The following is a 16,227-nucleotide window of genomic DNA, read 5'->3' on the forward strand; positions in this document are numbered from 1 at the left end:
GCCCTAGGTCAAAGGACTTTTACACTAACTATTGGAGGTCTTCAATGAAGCTAACCCTAATGTCTTATGCTCCATTGGTTAGCCTTGCTCTTTGATAGACCATCTCTCATTTGGGCCCCTTTAACCATTGGCCCCGTGTTGAGATAGGTCTATAAGCACATCTCAATATCTTAACCCTTGTTCTCGTTTATTCTCCCACATTAAGTGATCAGTTTAATATGAAAAAATCATTTGGGTTGGTTAGATTTTAGTTTTTATGACATTACCTCTATGCCCCGCATAGGGAGGAGCATGGGATTCATAGATAACTTTCTCACGAAGGGAATGTGTAACACATAGACTATTGCCATGGAGAAGATAACCATCTTACAAGGTGAATGGTTCCTCTTTCTTCCCCAAAGCAAGGGCTGACATTATGTATTTAAAGTCAGGGTCAATAACATACTCATCTATCATAGAAGATAGATTCATTGTGAGTAGCTATAGACACCACATTAACTTTTGGTCGTCGTTGTGAAAGTGCATCGGCCACTTGATTGCACGTGGTCATTTGTTTGTCGGAGAGCTTGGTTTGCGTCATGAAATACTTGAGACTTTGGTGGTCGGTTCGTAGGATAAATGGAGTCCCCAATAGGTAGTGCTTCCATGTGTCTATGGCATGTAGAATAGCTAAAATCTCTTTCTCATAAATGCCCAACACTAGTTCATCTGTATTGAGCCTTCGGCTCTCATATGCTATGGCATGCCCTTCTTAAAGAAAAAATGCTCCAAGGCAATCACCACAAGCATCACATTGGACCTCAAATGGCTTTCAAAGATCCGAAATCTTGAGGACTGGTTGGGAGGTAAGCTTCTCCTTGAGCTTATCAAAAGCATCTTGCTCCTTAGCAGTCCATACATACTTAACGTTCTTCTTGGTTAAGTCATGTAGTGGTCCTGTTATTTGAGAGAATTTTGCTATGAAGCATCTATAGTATGCGCATATAGCACTCAAACTTCTTAGCTCATGTAGATTCCTTGGATTAGGCCATGCTTTTATTACCTCTAACTTTGATGGATCCATATGGATACCATCTTGAGAGATAATATGACCTAGGTATTGAATCTCTTGAAGGAAAAATTCGCTTTTCTTTTGGTTGAGAAAAAGCTTGTTTTCCCTCAATGCTTGAAAAATCACATGGAGATGTTGCTTATGCTCCTCCAAAGACTGGGAGTAGATGATGATATCATCAAAGAACACTCCAGTGAATTTACGATAAGGTCTGAAAATTTTATCCATTACGATTGAACGTAGCTGGTGCATTAGTCAAGCTAAAAGGCATGACTAAATATTCTTAAAGACCAAACGTTGTGCGAAACGCAGTCTTTATGATATCTTCATCCACTATCCTTATTTGATGATAGCCACTTTTAAGGTCAATCCTACTGAAGTAGGTAGAGCCTTGTAGCTTATTAAACAAATCTTCTACCCGAGGCACGGGAAATCTGTTTTTGATAGTGATATGGTTTAGTGCTAGATAGTCCACACACATACAGTATGTACCATCTTTCTTTTGCACTAAAAGGACTGGAGAACAAAAGGGAGAGGAACTAGGCCTCACCATCCCTTTGTATACCAATTCCTGTACTTGCCTCATGATCTCCTCTTGTTGAGCTTGTGAGACTCTATAAGGAGGCTTGTTTAGATAGTGAGCTTCTTGGAAGGAGCTCAATGCGATGGTCATCATCCCCTCGTTTTGGAGGTAAGTCCATAGGGATATCATCGATGAACACATCTTAAAATCCTTTTAGAAAATTAGACAAGTCTAACTCTTCTTGATTCCTACCATTTACATTTGATGAAACATTAGGATCTTTTAGAGACTCTTTGACAAAAATCATGTACGCAAAAACTGAGCTCTTCATTGACTTATCAAAAGCAAGAGGATTTACAAGTGGAATAGTGCGACCACGCTCACTAGCATCTATATACATGTTCTTTCCTCTGTAGGTGAACTAGATTCTCCTTTTAGGGAACTTCATATTGGCAGTCATGCGATCAAACCATGGCGCCCCTAGGATAGCATCCTCATGTTGGAGAGGAGAGATGAAGGAGTCTTCTTTGTCGACATAGCTTTGGACATGAAGCCTCAACTTTTCAATCAAGGGAGTAACGGAGGCTTGTTGTCCCTTGAAAGTTGTGTCAACCGTTACCATATCTCCCATCTCGAAAGATTGAATGCCCAACTTGGTGGCCAACTCCGTTGATATGAAGTTGTGAGTAGAGCCAGGGTCAAACAAGATGAAGGCATCATGCTCTCTTACCTTTCCCCAAGCATAGGAAAGTGATGATACTTTGCAATGAACATCCTCTTTTGGAGCTTCGATGGTGGAAGCCCTAGGAATCTCATTGCAAGCATTCTTTTTGGGGCCAGAACGATAGCCATGTCCTTGCTCCCCACACTTGAAACACTTATGGTCCTTGCGAAAAGCTTCAAGATCTTCAGGAGAGAGTTTGTTTTTGCCTTTGTAAAATCTCTTCTCCTTAGACCAATTTGTTGTTGTTGTTGTTGGAAGTGCCTTGGAAAGAATTTTGAACATTGGTTTTCCCCTTTGCATCATTTTTGTCTTTGTTTTCCATGGGCTTGACATTCCGTCTAGCTCCTTGATGGAAATCGATGCGTGAAGCAACCATGGTGTGATGGATTACTTCGCTAATAGTACTAGGCCGTTGAGAGTTGATGTATTTGGCCATCTCTTCAGGTAATCCTGCACAGAATTGCTACCTTGCTCGGCAAAGTCTATCTTTTGAAAGACACTAATCTTGAGATGTAAATCCCAAAACATGTCTACATACTTGTGGATAGACTAATGAGAGAGAAGCTTCAAGTTGCACCATTTGGTAAGCACTTTGTCCTTTGCATCGTTTGCAAGGAATTACTTCATGATGGAAACTCCATGTCTTTGGGGCTTCGTCGTTGCCACGAAGGCTAGCCCACCATTGACGAGCTGATTTTTGAAAGTGCATAGCTACATGGCGTAGCTTGGAGGACTCCGTAAAGCCCTCGTCTATAAAGGCCGCATCAAATTTCTCGATGAAGGCCAACGCTCTGTCGGTGGCACCAAAGGTGCCATCATAGGTGAGAAAAGAGATACTCTTTCCTCCCTCCTTGAACTTCTTTAGCTTTTGTGACCTTCGCCATGCAGGGAATGATTTGCGATGTCCTCTCCTCTTGTATTCTCTAGGAGAATAGCCATAGCTTTCGTCGGAAGAGGAGGAAGGTGAAGAAGAAGGAGAAGAGGGTGACCTCTTCCTAGCCCTTTTCTTCCTTTGTTTCCTCTCTTCTCTTTTGGAATGACGAGGAGAAGGACTGTGTGTTGATCTTTTCCTCTTGGGAGGAGTGGGCGATCGTCTAGACTGCCGTCTTCGTGGAGCCACATCTTCAGAGGAACTTAAACTTTCATTGCTTTCTTGCTCTTTGGATTCCTCCTCTCGTATAGGAGAGAGTCTTCTTTTGGGGATCTCTTCAAGAGGCCTCCTAAGCTCTCTCTCCTCTTGGAGAGGAAGGGAAATTCCATAAGCACGAGGTTGTTGAGTAACTTCGGCTTGCAAAGTAGGGTTTCCCATAGCTTGCTGCAACCTAGTAACGAGATAATTGACAAACATGGGGGCATCATCATTAGCACTTCATGTGCAAATCAAAGCTATCAATGTTCATTCTACTCTCTTGATTATTGTCAGCCATATTAACAGAATTTATGTATGTACTTAGTGTATGCTTTGGCAATTCAAAGCTTTAGTTGTCACTCCTCTTAGCCTTTGAAAATGGGCTCTTAAGTATCTACACCCACGGCTCAAAGTGGTTAATTATAGAGAGTAGTGGAGTAGGTCAAACATAGCAGAGTTGCCGAGGGCTAGCTCCTTTCGGACTTCTTATGGATCAATAATGGTAACGCCGTAGGCAAGTCTAAAAAGACTCCATTATTAAGTCCAAAGCTCCCGAGGTGTGCACCATATCCCACATAGTGGGCTCAACAAAACCGATAATAGATCCCAGATCCACTTACCCTAATGTAATTAACAACATCAACCATTTATAGGCTACTTAAGGACCTCTCTTCTTAAGAAAAGAGAAACCAAATGCTCTAATACCAATGTAATGGAATTGGCCTATTTAACTTGAGAGTAGCGAAAATTAATGAGAATACTTTTGAGAGACTACTTTGTGAGCATAGGGGTGAACATAATTGAAGATAACAACATAGACATAGCAGTTAGTTAACTTGGCATGAACAATAATTTTGCAAGAGAGAGAATTTAGAGAACATGACAACAATTGAGGACCGGATTTATGTGGAGCCGGTCCCCCCCTCCAATAGGCTTTTGTACTATGATTTCTCCCATTAAGAGAGACTTGTTACAATACTATCTTTGTGTTCCTTGTGACCTAGGTGATGCAATGAAGATGGAAAGCTTCATGCATCACAAGCATAACATAAACTTTGAAGAAATCTTTGACTATCCCAAGTCTCAGTCCCAAGACCTCAAACACCTTCGAAGGTGGAGAGAGCTAGCAAGGAATGAGGGTAAGGAAGAGGAAGAAGAAACATTTCATAGGAGAAAGAATTAGTTCCTCACTTATCATAACTCTTCTTGCTAGCATACATAATAGCATAGTGATGAAGAAGGAGAAGATGGAAAGCTTAAGCATCGAAGCATGGCTCTTGGTTAGATTTGCACTCCATAGCCATGAGTGTTGGTGGAGGCTCTCAACCTCTACTTGCTTGGAGAAGGAGAGGGAGCTCTTGCATTTTGCATAGCACACAATGAGAGTGTGTGGGTGAGTATACCCCCTAAGAAACCCCCTAGCTTGTTTGGGTCGACCCCCTCTTGTAACTCATGCTTGAAGCTCATTGGACCCCTCCACGCCTAGCCAATTGTTAGCAGCAGCTAACACAGGCTACACCGGTTGTGCATCAAGCGGTGTGCTATGGATGTCACAATACTTCCCACTCACCTTGTATAAGTCTTGGGCTCACTTGGAGTTCCAAAGTTGTATAGTTTGAGGGATCAAGCTTAAACCCATAGTAGAAGGGATTGTGGTGAAAGCCTTTAAAAGGAAGCCTTTATGCAAGGAGGCTTCATTCTTGAGTATCCACTCTTGAGGATCCACTTTTGAGAGCTCTCTCTCTCTCTAGAGTGTTCACTCTTTGGCCTAGATTTGAGCTTAATGCCCATGCTTAAGAGGGTAGTGCTAACCATTGTAATTAGTGTAAGCTCTTCTTGATTAATCTAATACTTATTTTCTCATTAGTCTACTTCTTCTCTACATTTCATCTTGTCATGAAATAGTATGACACTTTCATTATTCTATATTTGAGAGATGTATGTACTTTTTGCTAGTAACCACTCCTATTTTTCCATAAGCATTCGATTTGTGATATTTAGCATCACTAATTAAGTTGATTAAGTTGGGTCTTAATCTTGTAAATAGTGTGTGTGCCCTATTGTTTGCTTGTGTGTAGATAGGTTTTATGAAGCTCTAGCACCATTCACTTCGTGTGTGTAGCTATTGATGAAGTGCTGTGATTGACATGTGGTAATTAGTGTGTGCTTATCATTAGTGTGCTTGGGGTTTCTAGTCTATGGTAAGTCGGACTTCGGTGGGCTTGGTGTGTGTAGGAGTTGTTTGATTAGTGATTAGAGTAGGTTTAGAGTTAGTCTTGCCATGGCTAATCTCTACTTGCATTGGAGAGGTGATCTCTTGAATCCTCTATTCCATTCATCCGATGCAAGTGCTTCCATGCCCTAGCCAGGTTGCCGATCCACGGATTTGATAATTTTGTGTGGGTTGCGATTAGGTCGTGCTACAACGCCTCCCTACACCAATCACAAGCAGGAGGCATTACGAGCAACAAGGGTAGCCTTGGGACAAGTGTTCCCTTTTCCCCTTTGAGAGAGAGGACTTGATAAATGCAAAATCAATTAATTAAATCTCCTAAATTATTATTGGACCCCTTGGGTGGCCAACCAATAGGCTTCAAGCACACCATGAGGGCAACATGAGGAGGAACTTGATAAGTGTCCCTTTTGCTTTTTTTTGTACCATGCATGCCTTGTGCGAGTATGTGGGTGTTCTCTCTCATCCCCCCTCTTGTAGGGCTTGCCCCCTCCTCGTAGGGATTGAATCTTGACCTTTTGACACCTCAAGCCCCTCATGCATAGGCCCAGCTCCCACCATAATCTTGGCCCTTAAGCACTTTAAGCTTGGGTTGGGTTCTCACCTCAAGTGCAACCTTAGCATCTCAAGCATGACAAGCACCTCAAGCATCTCAATCATCAAGCACCTCAAGCACCTTAGGCTTGGGCCGGGTTCCCACCTCAAGCTCAGCCCTAGCTTACCTAAGGTCAAAGGACTTTTACACTAACTATTGGAGGTCTTCAATGAAGCTAACCCTAAGGTCTTATGCTCCATTGGTTAGCCTTGCTCTTTGATAGACCATCTCTCATTTGGACCCCTTTACCATTGGCCCTGTGTTGAGATAGATCAATAAGCACATCTCAATATCTTAACCCTTGTTCCCGTTTATTCTCCCACATTAAGTGATCAATTTAATATGAGAAAATCAATTGGGTTGGTTAGATATTAGTTTCTTTGAAAAACTATTTCTTTCTCCTATGAATGTTTCTTTTTCCTCTTCTCTACCCTCATCCCCCGCTAGCTCTCTCCACCTTTGAAGGTGATTGAGGCCGGGGATGGTTAATGCTTTCTGCAAAGTCTATGTTATGCTCGTGATGCATGAAGCTTTCCATCTTCATTGCATCACCTAGGTCACAGGGAACACAAAGATTGTATTGTACCAAGTCTCTCTTGATGGGAGAATCTATAATACAAAAGCCTATTGGAGGGGGGATCGGCTCCACATAAATCTGGTCCTCAATTGTTGTCAAGTTCTCTAAACTCTCTCTCTTGCAAAAGTATTGTTCATGCCAAGTTAATTAAGTACTATGGTTAATATTGCTACCGCTAATTAAGTTCACCCTCTATGTTCTCAAAGTAGTCTCACAAAAATGCTCACTCTAATTCTCTTAATTCCGCTATTCTCAAAGTTCATAGGCCATTTCCATTACATGTGGTAACTGGTGTTGCCGTCGAACCACCCTTCGAGATTGTTGCCAATCAAGTAGTGTTATTTCTTGAAGTCCCGCTTGAGGCTGGCCCGCCGTGCTGAGCTAGCTCAAATTATTGGTTATGGCGAGGGTTTTGAACCACAATCTTCTTCTTGAATTCGCACTCACTCCATAAGTGTTGTGAATTTCTCAGATTTACAAAAATTTGGCAAGTAGAAAACCTCTGCTGCTTTGTCGTCTGCTCACCCCAATACGACGACTTGTCGTGGTGTCGAGAACCGAGGTCGAATGGGTAGGGGGGGGGGGGGGGGGGGGGGGGGGGGGGGGGGGGGGGGGGGGGGGGGGGGGTTGCCCGTGGGCACCCTTGTCCTTGACCTTGGGCGCCCAAAGTGGGGAAGAAGAAGCTCTGTTGAGCTATGGCATCACGACAGTGGCATTGAGAGAGAGAGAGAGAGAGAGAGAGAGAGAGAGAGAGAGAGAGAGAGAGAGAGAGAGAGATCACTTGACGTGGTGGGTTTCGGCCTGTGCATCGGTAATGGGAATTACCCCCGCCCCTCTTGCGAACTCGACGAGCCCGCTCTGTGGCGTTTTGGCGAAGGTCGACCCGACCTCCTTTCCCTCTGCCAGGGTTGCTGCACGCGGCCTTGCTTCGTCGTCTCCATGGTATTGCATGTGCATGCAACAACATGCAATCTCTAGAGGACACACCCTCTTTTGCCCAAAAAGGTTAAAGCTCTGGTACCAGTGTAAAGCCCTGAGGAAGTGCTAAGATGGATCCTCCTCCCTACCTCCCTATTTATAAACCCTTGGCCTTGTAGGATTCCTTGCCCATTAGCAGTCCCAACTGGGTCCTTGACCCCCAGGATTGCCTTTGGCATGACACTACCTATTTAATCTACCTAATTATCTATTGCTATGGTGCAACCATGAATGCTACATTGGTTCATGCACCATAGCACTTACAAGCTTTTGATACACACTAATGAATGAAGTCTTTCTAGAACCAAGAAGCTAGGTACCAATTGCATTCCTTTCAATAAAACAGAGACCAACCAAATTCCATTTTCTAGAGCCAGAAATTATTTCGAAACAACCAGCTCAGCATTTTATGCATGCACTCAAAATGTACACCTCAAAGCTTTGCTTAATCATGCATTGGCCTACACCTAGGTGGTAAGAAAACAAAAGATCAGTAGCAGAGAAGATGAATGCAAGGCTTGTGAGCTCTAGTTTCTCACAGTCCTCATTGGATTTCTCTAAAAGGGTAGACTAAGGGTTGGTTGTGATCACATAAATAGTTCGTGAAGAGAGCCATTTTTCTCACAACACTTCTTGTTTTGAGTCATCGGCCTTCAACTTGGAAGCAACAACCTCAGACAAGGCTTCTACGAACCGATTTTTGGGGGAAGAGAGGGGGGGGGGGGGGGGCTTACCTGGAAAAGAATCAAGTGATCATAAGCAAGATGTATCAAATGATCATAAGCAAGATGTTGCAACCAAAGACCAACACTAATTGGAAAGGTTTGACATGGCTTCATGGTTAGCGTGCGTACATGCAGTGCAACGGTGGCCATTTCCGATGCAAAAGTGCAAGAAGCCCACCACGGGTCCACCTGAGCCCCACCATGCCCCTGTGCACAACCATCGACTCTCTCACTGGCACCATCGCAACGTCATGGTGGAAGCCTAACGGTCACCCCCAGTGGAGAGCCATTTCGTGGAGAGGAGAAGTGTGATTGGTTGTGACACCTGACGACACGACAAAAGGAGTTGACTTTGCACTCAAGGGTAGTTGGAGCATGTGCGTGAACTCCCGGTATGCAGTCAACGTTCATCCTCGATTGATGAGCCACCGACACCACGACATGTGAGCAGGCCAAGTATGGAGCACTCGTTTGTGTGAGAGCATACAAAGTTGCATGCAGGTTATTTTCATACGTGAAATTTCCAATTTGCTATATATGTGGAATTTTCTTGATTTAGCGTTCTAACCAAAGTAAAATGCCCTTGTCCTGGGCCGTTCGATAGGGCTTGATCTCAACCGTCAGACTCAAGGTTTTTCATAAGGGCCGATTGCTGCAGTAGCTCTTTCTGCAGACGAGCTGCTGGTTGCGATGGGCAACTTCCGGGTATGTTGCCTCTCTCTCTCTCTCTCTCTCTCTCTCACACACACACACACACACACACACACACACACACGCGCATATTCTCATGATTGCAATCAGATCTCACGCGAAATCAATGATCTCACATACACACACGAGAGAGAGAGAGAGAGAGAGAGAGAGAGAGAGAGAGAGAGTTGTGAGTGCAGTTTCACCAATACCAAGTGGTTGGAAGAGCACTGCCAACAGCAACAGATGAGCAACCCAAGATCTTCCGCATGAAGTTGTGGGCCACCAATGAAGTTAGGGCAAAGTCCAAGTTCTGGTAATTTGCTCACATGTATACATGTATACACATTTGCGGTGAGCACTATTGTGAGTTGAGTTTTCTGGGGGGGTTGCATTTCAGGTACTTTCTGAGGAAACTAAAGAAAGTCAAGAGGTCTCATGGGCAGGTCCTTGCAATCAATGAGGTAAGTGCTCAATGACTAGCTGCTGATGAGTTCTTTAGCGAAGAATCGAGGTTGCATTTTTTCTGTGCATTGTGCGTCACATTGATTCTGTTTGTCTGATTCTATACGGTTTTTGTTGCACTCGTTCATAATTCATTAGCAAATGCTCTTATCATTTTGTGCAGCTTGATGCTTGTAGCACGTTATAACAGGATTTGCTTTACTTGGACATTACTAAGCCTCATTTTTGTCTAACCCCCGCGGGGGGGGGGGGGGGGGGGGGGGGGGGGGGGGGGGCGTTAGGGCTCAAGTAGGCTTCATTATGGCCGAGTCTCTGCTGCATCTCAAGCATGATGACAGAAACTTAGTTTGCAGATCTTGTCTGTGGGGTGTGTGTGAGTATGTGTACCTAGTTCTACACCCATTATTCAACACTGATTACACTAGTGGGGGGGTCGTAGTACCTAGTAAATACTATGCATGATTGGAGAAAGGTGAACTTGGGCTTATATTGGATACACATTGGATACACTTAGGTATATATTATAAATACTATGCCATACTGTAAGGTCTCTTAGGAGACTTATGTATGCAACATTTTCCTGGGTGGTTATGTATTTCCTGTGTATGGATGCCTGAGCTTCCATTTCTAGATAGGACCAAGTCTTTCCAAATGGTTCATGCTAGTGATGAATTGGACATCAGTATAGGCCTATCGAAGGTTCCCTGCCCTCTAGGTGTGAGGACTTCACAACTTGTATCAGAGCACAACCCAGAGCATGCGTTTTCCTTTTAGAATCTGTGATCAAAAGGATCACGAGATTTCAAATGTTTGTCTAGCACGTTTACATTATTTTTTGATTGAAATGGATGTGGCGCTCGATTACATTCTCTTTTGCCTAGTTACAAAGACGAGACGTATGCCATGAAAAGAAGAATGTTCCAATGTCAAGTCTATTTTCCTGCCACAGATTTTTGATTAGTGTCTGTTGTTTCAGATTTTCGAGAAAAAACCAACTACTATCAAGAACTACGGCATTTGGGTGCGCTACCAAAGCCGAACAGGTTATCATAACATGTACAAGGAGTACAGAGACACTACCTTGAATGGGGCAGTTGAGCAAATGTATGATGAGATGGCTTCTCGACATCGTGTTCGGGCCCCTTGCATTCAAATCATCAAAACAGCTACTGTCCCTGCAAAGCTTTGCAAGCGAGAGAATACCAAGCAGTTCCATGATTCAAAAATCAAGTTTCCCCTGATTTTCCGTAAGATCCGCCCTCCCACAAGGAAGCTCAAGACCACATACAAGGCAAGCAGGCCTAACACTTTTGTTTAGAAATTATGCAGTTTTGGTCAAATTTAGTGCACTACTACCGACGCACCTCTTTGAAAGAGATTTTGATGTTGAGAATTATCCAAAATGAATATATTTGCTTGCGAAAGCTTTGTGGATTTGAGGAGCATTAAGTTGAAGCTTTTCCTTGACTGTCGTTGAGCATAATGCACCCAATCTTGCTTGAATGCTAGTTGGTATGTATTTTCTACTGAACTTGCTGCAGCAGTGCCGGATGGGTTGGGTTGGTTTTTATACAGGGGAGATTGTTGGCTTGGAAGATTTCAAGCTTTGACAATGTAGTGTAGTGTGGTAGCTATGCAGGCTTTAGCTGAAAGTGGTAATGTGTTGTCGTTTGCGAGCATGTGCAGTGAAATTTGTAGTCCCATCTTAAGCCCTTAGCCCAGCTGACATGCTGTAGTAAAATACTATGGATGAAACCAATGTTGGGTTTCTGCCATACCTGGATATTCTATGCCATACTAATAATACTATGAATGCCCTCTTTTTTTTTGCCGACCTAAGGCTCCATTCAGATTGCATGGCAGCGTGCCTGCACTCAAGCCCCTTTAAAATTAAGTCTGTTCACACTGCCCATGGAATCCTTAAGATTATAAAGCTGTGAAATGCAGGCAGGGAACAATACATCGTGGCCTCCTGGCTATGTCTTGAGGCTGGAGATGAGGGTCGTGAGATCAACCGCTCTCCCACGGCTTGCGCTGCTGTGCACGGACATCTTCTCTTCCGTGGCAGCAGACTGCCCGAAGTTTTGTGGGTCCAGAAAAGGTTTTTGCGCGAATTAGATTATGCCAGGAAGGATTCGGTTGTGCACGCTCTTTCGTATCCCCTTATGTTGGGCATTGTGTGACTGCCACCTTGGTTTCAGAGTGATATTGTCCACAGTTGTAGAGTTGGAACAAATTTATATGATTTTAGCGGGCAGAAATTAGTGTTATGGCCTGCTTGGGGAAGTTGGCTGTTTCAATGTCTCAAAGACACTTCTGTGTTTTAGTGCTCTAAGCAAGTCCCTGGGCTTTTTAGCAGTGATGGAACGAGTCCTACTCTAGAAGAGCAGAGCATTTTGTGGATTTTGTTTAGCAGGCAATAAATGGGCGTATTTATTTTATATTTATTAAGATTCCAAATATACGGCTGAACCAGGCCCACCTCTCTCTAAAGCTATAGCAAAGCAAGTGATTCAGATTTTAGTGGATGAGGTTGATAAGGGGTCTTAAAACCTTTTGTTTCTTGGTCCTCTCGAACTCTTTTTTTTGGTGTGGTGGGGGGTGGCATGTACACCTCGACTGTACTCCCATTCAGCCTCAAAGGAGCAGGCCATTAGTTTTAGGTTGGTTTCTAGCTTTGGAATTAAGGCAATGATGGTGTAAGCGGATACCTTCAAATCATTGCTAAACTACTAATTGTGCTGACACGAAAGTGATTATAGAGGCACTCTATTCTCAAGAAACTTGTCTCCCACGTATCATTACACTATTCAAGTTAATAGTATAACCACATTTCACTTTTCATGCCACAAATACTCTTAATTCTCTTTGTACTATAATGTTGGGCCTGTGGCCACTTGATAAAAGTACCTCTCTATGAGTTACAATGAATGCACTCAAGTCTAAAGCTTTTTTTGCTTATTTTAGATATAAAATACTTGGCATGATCTTTTCCTCTGCAGCTAAGGGTTTGAATTAGTATTTTATAGCACCATAATTTTGCATTTGAAAATGTTGATTATAAGAATTGACTTTTGGAGATCCTTGGTTGAATAGCTATTGTTCTTCCAGTACTGGTTTGTCTTGATGCGTGCATCAATTGGAAAGTGTACTCGGAAAAATAGCAACAAAAAGCCACTTTTCGCTCCATGTTTGAGCTTTTGCCATGTTCAAGTTTGTGTAAAATAATGTTCGGGGGGTGCAAGGTGCTACGGATTTACAATGGACCAACAAGAGCAAGTAGAGTGGAGTTGTTGCTTTTATATTGAAGAATATGAAAGGGCCACTGGGTGTGCATGCGTTGGTCTTTTTTCTTAGTTAAGAGTTTGTTCAGGTTATGCCAACAATTTATTGATCATTCATCGACGGCGGATAGACCAATTGCCATAGGAGTCACTATTGTTGATGCTGTAAGAAGCCACAAATAATGGTACTCAACTTTTGATGTTCTTGGTTTTTATGACACATATTTACCTTGTACTTATGCAATTGTGAAACGGCTTGGCCTTTTTGTGAGTACAACATATCAAACTTGTTGAAGAATGTGTCTAAAGGTCGTATCATTTAAAGATTGCATGGGTAAAAATGTGTTTTAGACCAACTCAAATTGGGTGGTCCCAAAGAAGACTTGAATGCCATATGAAAGCCCGAAGTATGCTTGGTAGCTTTTGCTCGGCTATCGTATCCCCTTCTCATTACTTTGTTGAGCAGGTTGCATAACACTATATAGGTGCTTTCCATTTTGACGTTGCATTGAGGGTTATAGGGTGCCAAAGTTTCGGTGCATTACCGAAAATACTCCTAGTAAGACTTTGGTGGTTGTTGAAACAATGTAGATACTGGTCACTAACCAGTTCAATGAGCAATTTGAATCTAACAAAGATATACTCAAACTAAATTTAGCTGTGGCATGCGCATCACCTCTGCCCGTTTCATGAGGTAAACCATAGCCACAATAACATACTGACATCTTTGACTTTTTAGGTAGAGGTAGCGAACCGACAAATTCCAACCCTCATTTATCAAACACTCTTGCTAACAACGAGGAGTGCCATTTGATTGTGATTTGTGGGCACTTGGTCTTTATAAAAGTTGTCACAACGTTTGAAATGTCCATCTAAATCCATAGGGAGCAAGGCCACTACAGGTTGGAGTGTAGAATGATTTTTGTGGAGGTACCGACCAAAGAATGGCAAGCATACATTCCCTCATGAGCCCATTTTGAAACTCATATGTCTACTATTAAAGACCCAAATTCTAAGCCTATTGTCAGGCCCTATTTAGTAGAGCCTGCCATCTAGAGCTCGATATTTTTAAGAGTCCGCCATGACAACTTGGTACTTTGGTTTGGGTGGGGTATATTTTTTGGCACGTATTTTTTGGCAATCAAGCCAGCAAATTCCAAAAAGATTCTCTCTCTCTCTCTCTCTCTCTCTCTCTCTCTCTCTCTCCCTCGCCCCCTCCCTGCGAGTTAATGAGATTGTTGAGACTATTTATTTGAATGATGATTGTGTTGCACTTGAGGATCCCGCCCACTTTCTCCCCCCCCCCCCCAAAAAAAAACCTCTCTCTCTCTCTCTCTCTCTCTCTCTCTCTCACTCAAATATCATAAATTTTTACGGGGACTTATTTTTGTAAGGATTGTTGCCACTTACTTAGTTCGTGAACACAACACTGGAGCACAAATCTTTATTTTCATTGCAACAACCCTATTGTGATTAATGTTATGGTCATCAACATACATCGATCAAACATTGAGAGCCCTTGAGTGCAAACCTTCATTATTTGGATCTCTCTCTCTCTCTCTCTCTCTCTCTCACACACACACACACACACACACACACACACACACACACACACACACACAGTCACTATACTTGGCTTTGCTTGCTTCATCCTTGGGAGAGACACACACACACACAGTTCTATTTTACTTTTGATAAACTTGGACTCCCTTGCTAACAAAACTTTTTTTATCTAGCCTAACCTAGTGGCTTGCTTGTATATAATTGCACATAATGTTTAAGAAGATGGTTGGCCTAGCTCTCCTTTGGTTTTGTGGGTAAACAACATGTAGGGTAAAGGGGCCAATAAGGAGACGGGTACCAAAACAAAGCTGCACCTCCCCCCAATTTAGAGCCAAAAAATTGGAATATGCTTGGAATTTTGGTGATGTGTCATTCTTTGATTTGCTGAGAAACTGATTTTTACTGGGCCTTGTCTGTCTCTAACACGTGAGAAGCTTCATTTTGCATTGGAGAATGCGCTATGCTATATATTATTCTGCACTCGTAGGCAGATTGTGCTCAGATTTTTACGACGAAACCCTCTCTTCAGCACGCATCTTCTACGCCTCCTCCGACTTGAATCTGATAACGGGGGAGGGAGCTATGTCCAACGTCTCTTAGCTGGCCCACGACTGGCCCCTTTACCCTATAGCTACCGGCTCTGTTATCAACAGGATAATATGGCGGTTGATGGTTATATTGTCATGAGTATGATTATTAAAAGGCTATACCTCTCACTTTTCTTGATGATGATTTTGGACCTTTTTCCTCCATCTGTGGTCTACACATATACCCTTTGCTGCATATTTTATGGTGGATGGGGACTCTTGATGTTGTGATTATTTTAGGATGTGTGTTGTCTTCGATTTTAAAGCACTTGGCAGTTCACCTCATAACCACGTCTCTTGTTCAGTTTACTTGTATTGCTACATCTGGATGAACTTTACTATTTCTAAATCTCCTTGGCCCATTTCTTTGAACCTTCCTTTTTATTGTTATTGCCTTTTTTAACTTGTGAACTAATGGTTCTTTTTTCTGTGGTGATTATCTGAATTATGCCACCTGCTTTGGTCTCAGTGGGAGGATTTGACTCTTGTGCAGAATGAAGCTGATGGGACTTAACCCGTCAAGGTCCAGGGGAGGGGGGTTGTAGATCCCAGCCATACATCTAGGATACATTAAATCAAGGAATGTCACAACCAATCATTGGATGTATGACAAGTCAGCAGGCAGAATGTCAGAGGACACACTGTTACTTACAGATTTGTCAACTCACCAACATCAAATAATAAATAGACAGCTCAGCAAAGGGAATTTCACCATTGCTCGACACATCAGCAAACAAGAATATGAAGCTCTGCATGACACATCAACAGAGGGAATTCAACAGAAAATTGACATCTCAGCAGAGGGAATATAACTGCAACATGACACACAACTTAATAAGAGTTGCTTCACCCTCTGCCATTTGACTCAGAGAGTTCGGCTCAGCCCTCGCCCACCCTTTCGTGCATGCCTTGCCCTCGAACTCTGCTTCCCGCTTCACTCGCACGTCTGGTTAGCTGAAGCCGACACTTTTCCAAAAGGCAAGCCTAAAATTAGTTCATATTTGGCCCCCCTCGCCTTGGACCATTGACGGCCGGGAAAGGACCTCTTGTGTCCTTTCCCCCTAATGCGTGCTCCCACGTGACTCCCGGCTAACGCCGGTCGC

General features: G+C 43.1%; 1 protein-coding gene across 1 annotated transcript; it reads left to right on the forward strand.

The window, feature by feature from the left end:
* The first annotated feature begins 9,104 nt into the window (after window positions 1-9,104).
* LOC147456380 (large ribosomal subunit protein eL20y) lies at window positions 9,105-11,124 on the forward strand. The gene is made up of 4 exons (XM_086514886.1): window positions 9,105-9,240; window positions 9,426-9,541; window positions 9,626-9,689; window positions 10,667-11,124. The coding sequence occupies exons 1-4, from the start codon at window positions 9,226-9,228 to the stop codon at window positions 11,006-11,008; spliced, it is 537 nt and encodes a 178-aa protein (XP_086371012.1). The 5' UTR covers window positions 9,105-9,225; the 3' UTR covers window positions 11,009-11,124.
* The last annotated feature ends 5,103 nt before the right edge of the window (window positions 11,125-16,227 follow it).

The sequence above is a fragment of the Adiantum capillus-veneris genome, chromosome 6, assembly GCF_014529385.1.
Source record: "Adiantum capillus-veneris isolate H3 chromosome 6, ASM1452938v2, whole genome shotgun sequence".
Lineage (NCBI taxonomy): Eukaryota > Viridiplantae > Streptophyta > Polypodiopsida > Polypodiales > Pteridaceae > Adiantum > Adiantum capillus-veneris.

What these genes read in the sequence shown, in the direction of transcription:
- LOC147456380 (XM_086514886.1), top strand. An exon ending in AGGGCAAAGTCCAAGTTCTG is followed by an intron (nt 9,542 to 9,625) that starts GTAATTTGCTCA and finishes GTTGCATTTCAG; the next exon opens with GTACTTTCTGAGGAAACTAA. An exon ending in AGGTCCTTGCAATCAATGAG is followed by an intron (nt 9,690 to 10,666) that starts GTAAGTGCTCAA and finishes CTGTTGTTTCAG; the next exon opens with ATTTTCGAGAAAAAACCAAC.